This window comes from Carassius carassius, chromosome 23 (genome assembly GCF_963082965.1).
Source record: "Carassius carassius chromosome 23, fCarCar2.1, whole genome shotgun sequence".
In the NCBI taxonomy this organism is placed as follows: domain Eukaryota; kingdom Metazoa; phylum Chordata; class Actinopteri; order Cypriniformes; family Cyprinidae; genus Carassius; species Carassius carassius.
The window spans coordinates 30,490,019-30,499,916 of NC_081777.1; the positions used below are offsets into that span (position 1 = coordinate 30,490,019).

At 35.0% G+C, this 9,898-nt stretch overlaps 2 protein-coding genes across 2 annotated transcripts in view; one reads left to right on the forward strand and one right to left on the reverse strand.

Moving 5' to 3' along the window:
- The window catches only part of relt (RELT TNF receptor), a 32,090-nt gene extending 30,050 nt beyond the window's left edge, over nucleotides 1-2,040 (forward strand). The window contains exon 11 of the mRNA XM_059506932.1: nucleotides 1,574-2,040. Within this exon, the coding sequence (XP_059362915.1) occupies nucleotides 1,574-1,585 (12 nt within the window). The 3' untranslated portion in view covers nucleotides 1,586-2,040. The remainder of the gene's footprint in view (nucleotides 1-1,573) is intronic.
- Nucleotides 2,041-4,380: 2,340 nt separating this feature from the next.
- On the reverse strand, nucleotides 4,381-9,418 carry LOC132101992 (P2Y purinoceptor 2-like). Its single transcript, XM_059507203.1, has 2 exons — nucleotides 8,068-9,418; nucleotides 4,381-5,247 (listed from the first exon to the last, which is right to left on the reverse strand). The coding sequence occupies exons 1-2, from the start codon at nucleotides 9,045-9,047 to the stop codon at nucleotides 5,169-5,171; spliced, it is 1,059 nt and encodes a 352-aa protein (XP_059363186.1). The 5' UTR covers nucleotides 9,048-9,418; the 3' UTR covers nucleotides 4,381-5,168.
- Nucleotides 9,419-9,898: the final 480 nt, after the last annotated feature.

A 9,898-nucleotide genomic window follows, 5' to 3' on the forward strand; every position in this document is an offset into this window, starting at 1 on the left:
CCGGACTATAAGTCACACTTTTTTTCATAGTTTGGCTGGTCCTGTGACTTATAGTCAGGTGCGACTTATTTATCAAAATTAATTTGACATGAACCGAGAGAAATGAACCAAGAGAAAACATTACCGTCTACAGCCGTAAGAGGGCGCTCTATGCTGCTCAGTTCTCCTGTAGTCTACACTGAAAACACAGAGCGCCCTCTCGCGGCTGTAGGCGGTAATGTTTTCTCTTGGGTCTAAATAAATGTGACTTATAGTCCAGTGTGACTTATATATGTTTTTTTCCTCATCATGACATATTTTTGGACTGATGCGACTTATAGTCCGAAAAATACGGTAAGCTATTCTTTTACAAAAGCTGTCAGTTTGGATGCAGTCAAACACCCACAGATTAGCAGAAAACATCTGGCTTCTTTCGGTGTTATATTAAATATTGTCTTCTGCATCATTCATACAAATATGAAATCTGGCTTAGATTCAGATAGGAATCATGTTTTTGTGGCATAATACTGCTCATACTAGACATCTTTACCTTAAAGATCATTGTCGAAAGCAAAAATAGTTATGAGGAAGTGAGGAAAAAAACAAGTATGTGATTTCATTCAGTGGATTTGATGCAAGGCTGTGTAATAATTGTAGTTTAGTTGCATTGAAGGAAAGTCAGTTTTTGTTACCCAACGTAACTTTTTACCCTCTTGCATAAGAATCTGTGGGTGGTGGGCTGATGGCTTCACACTGACTATCAATAGCTGCTGGGATTTACAGAAATACCTCAAGGCTGCTCGGGACATTTAACCCTCTGTGGCCTCACAGCATTTATAAGTGACACACAGAATAATGCTAGAAAATAGCTTTTCTTTTAGTAATGTGTAATATTATTATGATTTAAAATAACTGTGTTCCATTTGAATTTATTTTAACATGTCATTTATTACTGTGTTGCTTCAGTGTCACGTGATCCTTCAGAAATCATTCTAACATGCTGTTTGCTGCTCAAGAAACATTTCTGATTATCAATGTTGAAAATATTTTTGTGGGAACAGTGACGTTTTTTTTTTCATAACACTTTGATAAAAAGGAAAGTTCAAAAGAATTGCATTTATTTGAATAGAATAGACACAGAAATGTTTTTACTGTAACTTCTGATTAGTATAAAATTGTAATTCTTAAAAAAAAAAAAAAAAAGTGCTTTTTTTTTACATTTTTAAAACACGTGAAATGTCTTTACTGTCACGTTTGATTAGTATAAAATTAGCATTTTCTCAACAAAAAAAAAAAGCATAATTTTTAAAGCACATCATGTGATCTATAGAGGGTTCATTGTGTTTGTTTGGTGCTCATCGGATGAATAATACACTGACAAATGTGAGAATCTGTTGGGTCTTCTGCTGTCCTCAACTCAAACTCTGTGGTTTCCCTTCAGAGCTGGACTCAGTTTTTCCACTGGTTGAGTTCATACTGAGTCAAATCATATTGTCTGGCGCCCTCTGCTGGCTGGAAAAGATTTTGCATTTGTTAACCATCAAATGACTCGAGATCTCCTTTAATTCATGTGACTAATCATTCTCTCTCCCAGATGAACATCTGAAAGGATGAGGAGGACGTCCAGGACGGGACGGATGACATCATCAGTAGGCGAGCGAGCAGTATTCACCAACTTGAGGAGCCTTGAATTCAAGACCTTAGGAAACATTCGTATTTATTGTATAAGTCATAGAACTATTTTATTAATAAACAACAAGCTCTGTCTCTGCTAGCAGATAATAGGAGAGCAAAGAGCATTTCCTCCGAAAGCAAGTGTGCTTCCTCAAGACACTAAAGAGGTCTTCAGTGCAGAAAACAGAACTGAGAACAATGAGACACCAGTTAGAAAACATTACCAAGTATTATCGGAAACTAGTTTGATTTACATCTCTTTTTTTACTGTAGTGCTGTTTTTTAGTATTTAAGATTTTTAAATGAAATGCAAATGTACAGACATGGTCATACGTTTGCAAATATCTTGTTTTGTTAATAATAAATAAAAGAAAACATATAAAATCAGATGCATATATATTCTTTTGTTTTTATAAAAATGAGTCTTCTGTGGTTTTTACAGGATATACACAAATATTTCTTTAAGCTGGTTTACAATAGTTCACCAACTAAAATCTTTAATTCAGTGAATATTGTAGACTTCAGTTTTGGTATAAATGACACACATGTGACTGAATCAGAGAACAAAGGAGAGCAGCAAGGAAACAGGAAGTGATAACACTGAAATCATCAAAGAAACTTCAAAGACTACAAGATAAGAACAGGAAACTAAACCTTCAACATAAAAGTCAGAGATGGGAATAAACATGATTAAACATGTACAGCAGCCCTAAACCTTAAATGTGTGAATGTCATAATGTTTAATTGTAGAGTCCAGCAATTTAACTATGAATAAGTTCCACTAATGACAATTATTCCTTCGGTTCAACCTTCTTTGTGCCAAATGATTGGCTTGAAAAGTAATCAAATAAGCTTGGTTTGATACTAATGCAATGACATTCAGACATTTTTAAGTGTGGTTAAATACATTTTGGGACCACTATGTTTCACATTTGTTGTGTGCATTTTAATGATTAAAAAAACTGGCGGCTAATCGTTCCACATTTTAAAAAGTAGTGATTAAAATAGCACAGAAATAGTAGCAATATCACTTAGAAATGAGCATTTTAAGTGTTCACAAGCTTTTGACCATGACAGAAGGATTTAATATTTCATTTATTAACACACAAGCTCTTTCGCATCACAACCTTCAGCTCATCAGCTTTATTGAAAAAAGAAAGCAAAGCAACTCACTGTATTCATTTATATCTCTAGGAAACACTTTCTTATTAAGCCATCTAACAAAAAAGCCTGCAAAGGTTTATTGCAAAGGTTTATTGTTCCTTCTGAAAGTATTGTCATCTCAAGAACATTTGTAGTGCCTCAGACTAGCGGTCTCCTTCTTTGCTACAGTAGGTAACACTAATGAAATATATTAGCAGTATGCATTTCAGATTTCCGGTAGGATATTATTTTTATTGTGCTGTTGGATTTCAATCCAACCTGGAGCTGGTTTCTCTCTTGGCTCTATTCAAACATTAGTCATCAGTGAAGTGGGCCTTGGGCATTATTCATGACAAAAGACTGTGTTCATCAGTCTGGATGACGTTCACACTGCAGCTGAATGTGGATCAGATTTGAAAAATAAGATATAAATGGAAATATGTTACGTATCAGACTTTTTAATGTGTGATTTCAGATTGATCAGTTAAAGTTAGAATTTAAAAGATTTTGAAATCAAACTTTATGTTCATCATAACAGCTCTACCTTTTGCATGAATTTTAAAATCATTTATGAACTTTATTAAGTACTATACACAAAGGTGCAAAAATATATTATTTTTAATATACAATTTAAAATTGTCAGCAGTGACATAAAATAAAAATGCATATATTTAGGACCAGAAAGTTAACGTTAATCTAATTACAGATTATATTAAAACATGAAATGCATTGATTATATATATATATATATATATATATATATATTATTATTATTATTATTATTATTAGGTTTTTTTTCCATTACAACTATAAAATTTATTAAAATATTTTTTAAGTAAATTAATCCAATTTCATCTACTTTAAAAGGAAAGTGACTTTTAAATATTTTTTCAGATATCTTCTTGCTTCTTAAGGAGAAAAAAATAAGTTTATGCTTTATTTTATGTTTATGCTTAAAACAAAAAGAAAAATTACATTTATTTTTCTGACCCCACTGGCAATTATTATTATTTTTCTAAGCTTGAACTCACTTAATTTGAAGACATTTTCCATAAAACAATACTTTTAAATGTATCTGGATTTAAGGATGTTTAGATACTGTATTTGTCCTGGAAAAAATACTATATATTCAAGTCTTGAATGTTAAATGCATAGATTTAGGATAAATATTGCAAGAAAAATGAATGGTCAGTGGGATAAGTATATCATTTTTTTTCTCTTTAAATAAGGTTTATTTTTTATTTCCACACTGACAGATATTTGTTTTTTTCTTGACAAGTCTTTCTCCTTCTCAATTAAATGTATCTTGATTTAAGAAAGCTTAGAAAGTACGGAAATCATTTTTTCAGTGTCTGTCCAATCTAAAAAAAAAAACACATTTAAGCATAAAATTGTGGTAGTTGAGTTTGGCTTGCAGTGTGAACGCTCCTCTGACACATGTTGGTGCTTCTTCCTCTAACAGGATATAGCTGAGTGTTCGTCAGTCAGAAACATGAATCCACAAAAGCTGTTGCACTGAAAGCTGAATGAGTCAATGCACGTGGTGCGCTACAGATTGTGCAAAACCTCAAATAATGAGATGAGACTGAATGGTTACGGTACTCAGCTCAGCTTTGCTCAAAGTGTGAAATTGGTGTTTTCATGAACGTTTCGTCACAACATACTGAGGTAACTGAAAAATGTATATTATGAAATATATATACTCTGTTTCATCATTTCCTTCTTCAGTTGTATTTATTTGTAGTTCTGAGAAAGTAGTGACAGGCAAGGCTACTCAAGTAGCAATTTTGTTACATTTACATGCACATTTGATATAAAGTTAATTTTGATACATTACACACGTGTTTGTTTGCAATCATTTCTTGAATACCATCACAGTCACTGTTACACCTTACTTTGCAAAGATCAACTAGGATGAAAAGGTAAGGGGAACCTCAGCACTGTGTTGTTGTTGTTGCTTTTATTTATTATTCTAATAGTAATGTTGTTGTTTTTTTATATTTATACTCTTGAAATAAAGAACTTTACTTCAGTATCCGAGATGTGGAAATTCATCTTTACATCTCTTCATCTATACAGACTGATGTTAAATGCTTTACATCTCCATGCTGTATATTTATGATGGTTTTTTTGGTAATATACCATTCAGAAGTTTGGGGTTGGTGAGATTTTTTTAATGATTTTGAAAAAAAGAAAAAGAAATCTGCTGCTCACCAAGGCTGCATTAATTTGATCAAAAATTCATTAAAAACTGAAATAACTTTTTTCTTTATGAATACAGTGTAACATGTAATTTATTAATATGATGCAAAGCATCTTTACTCCAGTCTTCAGTGTAACATGATTGTTCAGAAACCGTTCTTATATGCTGCTTAAAGAAACATTTCTTCTTCTTCTTTTTCTTCTTTTTCTTCTTCTTGGTGTTGAAAACGTATCTGCTGCTTCATATTTCTGTGGAAACCGTGAGACAGTTTTTCAGAGTTCTTTTTAAATAGAAAGTTCATAAGAACAGCATTTATTTAAAATATATTTTTGTAACACTACATTTAAAAGGTTTTTACTGTCAATTGGGTTTAATCAAATGCATCTTTGCTCAATTAAAGTATTAAATATATATTTTAAAAAAAACTTCCTGACCCCAAACTTCTTTGAACAGTGGTTTTGCGTTTTAAAGCATATGCAGAAGCTATAGCATTTTCAGTACATTAGCACACTATTCTGATATAACATGCTGTTGGACGGATTATATGCAATAACCTGATTATTACCAGGAAATTGTTACAGTAACATAAACAGAGGGGCTTTTCACACTTTAAATAGTTAAATATGCTGCGGTCGCACTATAGACTTTGAGCATGCAAAATTTATTAATATAACATAATTCTGAGTCTGATGACTTGGAAACAGGGTTGTCAGGTCTGCGAAACAAAACCAGCCCAATTGGCCATTCACAAATAGCTTGACTGACAGGTGATCGGACCAATCATAACGCCAAATCCACCATCTCTCCCGACAAACAAATCAAACAGGAGAGTAGACTAACTTTGGTGAACTTAAACTTGAAAAGTTGTGTGTATTGACATCTTTCCGCAGTTGAAATAAAATAAGTTATAATGTTCATTCATGTTTATTTCGTGCTTTAAGTAAATATGAAAAGATGATCGGTTCACGTGTACCGCTTGAACTGAGGCAAAACTTTATACTTTTAAAGGTATGCACAGGTGAAATATTATATGGACTTTTTGTTTAAATGATACAAGATGGATTTTTCCTTTTATGATTTATTGTTGTTTCTACACATTGCCTAATTTGTCCATAATGGAGTTGACAGACAATATCAAAAAAATGTCAGTTTTTCATTAAAGGAGCATTGCGTAGGTTCTGAAATTTCTAACCGTTACTGACACCAGTGGCTGTTAGAGGAACTGCAGTCTCATGCTCGTTCTCAGTGCGCAAGCTCTTCTTTTTTTTTTTACTTACGAGGTGTGTCCATGGGTGTCTGAATTATGCTGGAGGCTGGTCGCTTCTTTCCATCCACAGAGTCCATTTGAAAACACTATTGCCGCTGCTTACTATAATGGCTGGCGTGCCGTACGGTTGTAAGCCCAAGTAGACGAGAACGCACATGACATTACATTTTGTGAATTTTCGCGCCAATTCGGGCCCGACTCCTCCACACACAATTGAGCCTACAGGCTGATAGAGGCAACCGTGGTGGACAGTCGAGGTGTCATTCTTTTTTTACATCATGATTGGCTCATACATGTACGAATGAAAACTCTATCTTAAAGATTTTTTTTTTAAGTAAAAACCTCCACATAGCTCCTTTAAAAGTAAAAAAAAAAAAAAAAAAAAAAAGGAAGTAACTTTTCTGCTTGGCAAGAATTGAATTATTAAAACTGAATAGGTTTTCAATAACTGGAAACAGTTTATTATTATTTTTTTTTTTTTATCTCCAATTATAGAATCACCCACAAAAGGCAATGTGATTCGTTTCTTTACCTGTCAGTCATATGGCCTCTTGGGTTGGTCTTGCCCATTGAAAGAGGCCAAGGTTCCCAGACAATTCTGCCGTCAGTATAAAGCTCAAGGTACAGGAGACTAGCCCTCTCGCATCCCCCTCTGTGGAAATAGCATGGGGAGAGATCGCCAAAACAGTGGACTTGGGAGTAATTACGACATGGCATGTAGGCAGCTATATTTATAAGATTAAAATCAGCTACATATTATATAGATTATATACATTTTACGGAGGACGAGGACTGTTTCCTGTAACAGTAGCCTACAATGCTTCTGTATACAAATGTTGTTTCTATAAAGTGGGGCAATTCCAACTTTTAAAGGACAGTCTGGCGCTTCTGACTCACATCCTGTAAGTATTTTAACATATTTAAAGAATTTGCGAGTTTTGAGCAGTGTAGAGTAGCGCTTGTTTTTTGTCGTTTCTCCAATCACAAATGCAGACATGGCTTTATGTTTATGTAGTGTGATACACAATGCAACACGTATAAAGACAGTATCAGTCATTATAATCAGTAACTATGTCCCCACTGGATGCTACAAATGGGTTTTATTGGTTTAGGTTAGGTTTATTGGTTTCATCGCACTGGGACACGAGATCATAGTAAACTAAGGGGCGTAACATTTCTGTCACACGCTTGATGCATTCAGCCAATCACAATGCACTGGATAGCTGGCCAATCAGCGTAGACCTCGCTTTTCAGACCGATGAGCTTTGTAAAAGCAGACGCGTTTCAGAAAGCTGGGGCATATAGGACCATTAATAATGTACCTTATGTGGAAAATAATGTGTTTTTTGAACCTTAAACCACATAAACACATTTTATTATATGCATAAACACTCCTTTTAGCAACATCATATGACCCCTTTAAGCGCAGTGTGAAAAGCCCCATTTTTCCTGGCAGACCATTGCCGGGATTTCTAAGCTTCCTGAAATGTCCAGGTTTTGGCTTTGTTTTCCCACTCATGCTCTCTCTACAGTCCGCATACGTTATTGTAGGCCTACATGTATTTGAATTGTTTTCTTTTACCGTTTTCTGTAGATGCCACCCTCTCGGATGCCACGATTGGTCAATTATGCACTAGGCCTGCATGCTATTGGTCAAACCACCTTTCAGTCATTAGTTTTAGCAAGAATAAAAACAAAGCCAAAACCAGACATTTTAGGCAATTTTGAAATCCTGGCCAGGACATGTCTAGGGAAAAAGGACGTATAGTCATTCTATAAAATAAGAAATACTAATTTTTACTTTAATGTTGAAAGGGTTTTTTCAGACTTTATGCTTGATTTCTTGTTGATGTGGTTTCTGAAGCTCTGTCCTGCCATGAAGTAGAGGATGGGGTCGATGCAGCTGTTGAGACTGACCAGAGGTCGCGTGACCTTGTAGGCATTGTTGGAGAATCGTATTATGTTGCATTCATGTTTGTCCAGGTAACGAAAGGTGTAGTATATACTGCGGTTCACATGGAAAGGCAAGAAGCACAACACGAAAGCCAGAAGCACAATAATAATCATCTTCACTGACTTCTGTTTGGAACGCTGTGACATTGGTTCTCTGAGACCGCTGGGATCAAGAAGTTTCTTCACCATCAGGCCGTTGCAGACCAGCACCACTCCAAACGGTATGACAAAGAGCAGGAACATCACCACCGAGGTGTAGACCAGAAAGTCATTGAAGAGCTCCTTGATGGTGGTGTCATGACAGACCAGATCCTTATCATTACGTCTCATCTGGGAGAAATAAAGAATCGGTGCCTGTAAGATGAGAATGATCACCCATATTCCCACAGAAACCATACGAGCATGCCGGCCATTCATCCAGTACAAAGAGCGCATTGGGTGGCAGATGCCTAAAAAGCGATGCAGACTGATGCAGCTGAGGAAGAGGATGCTTCCGTAGAGGTTTGTGTAGAAGAGAAAGCGAATCAGCTTACACATCACCTCACCGAATGGCCAGTCGTTCTTATCAGCGTAATAGTAGATGAGGAACGGCAGGGTGAGGATGTAAAGCGTGTCACAGACGTTGAGGTTGATCATGTAGATGGTGCTGGGCTTCCAGTGTTTGGTGCGAAACAAGATGAAAAACATGGCTGTGATGTTCAACCCCAGACCGAACACAAACACCAGAGTGTAACTCACCGGGAGGAGAATGTACTTGAAGTTCTCTTTTAACTCACAACGGTAGACTTGACTATCATTAGTTACTCCAGTATTGTTAAGTGTTGCCATTCTGATCCAGATCTGTCAGAGAATAAGACCATGAAATCATATCTTAAATTTACAAAGTGATATTAATGTAATTTCATTATACCTGCAAATACAGATAACAAAGCAATATCAACTAATCTTCAAAACATATTGTGTATGTTAACAAATCAATATTAGCAGTAAAATGATGTTGTTTTATGTTAGAAAGAGGAAATAATGGCTAAGCTGCCACAAAATAAAAGTTTTTTTCAGCAGTGAATTGGTTAGGAAAATATATCAGGATGAATGTCATATAACCTGTCAAGACCATATTAATTTTGTATTTCACCCCAAAAACAAAAGTAAACAAGGAATTATATTTTGCATAAAGAAAATGAAAGTCTGTTTATAGGACCATTAAAGGGATAGTTCACCCAAAAATGAAAAAGTTGTCATCATGGCCTCAAGTTGGTCCAAAACTCAATGAGTTTCTTTCTTCTGTTGAACACAAAAGTGCATATTTTGAAGAACGTTGGTAACCAATCAGTTTTAAGTAAAAAAAAAAAAAAAACATTTTAATGGTGTATTTTTTTATTTCAAACAGGCAGCTTTTAATTTCAGAAGACGATAACTGATGGACTGGAGTATTGTGGAGTTCTTTTGGATTATTGTGATGTTTTATCAGCTGTTTGGACTCTCATTCTGACGGTACCCATTCACTGCAGAGCTTCCATTGGTGAGCAAGTGATGCAATGCTACATTTCTCCAAATCTGTTCCCATGAAGAAACAAACTCATCTACATTGGGTGAGTACACTTGGCTGAACTATTCCTTTAATTTTAAGTAAGCAAATAAAAATATACATTTATTGATCATCTGTTTTTGTAACATCA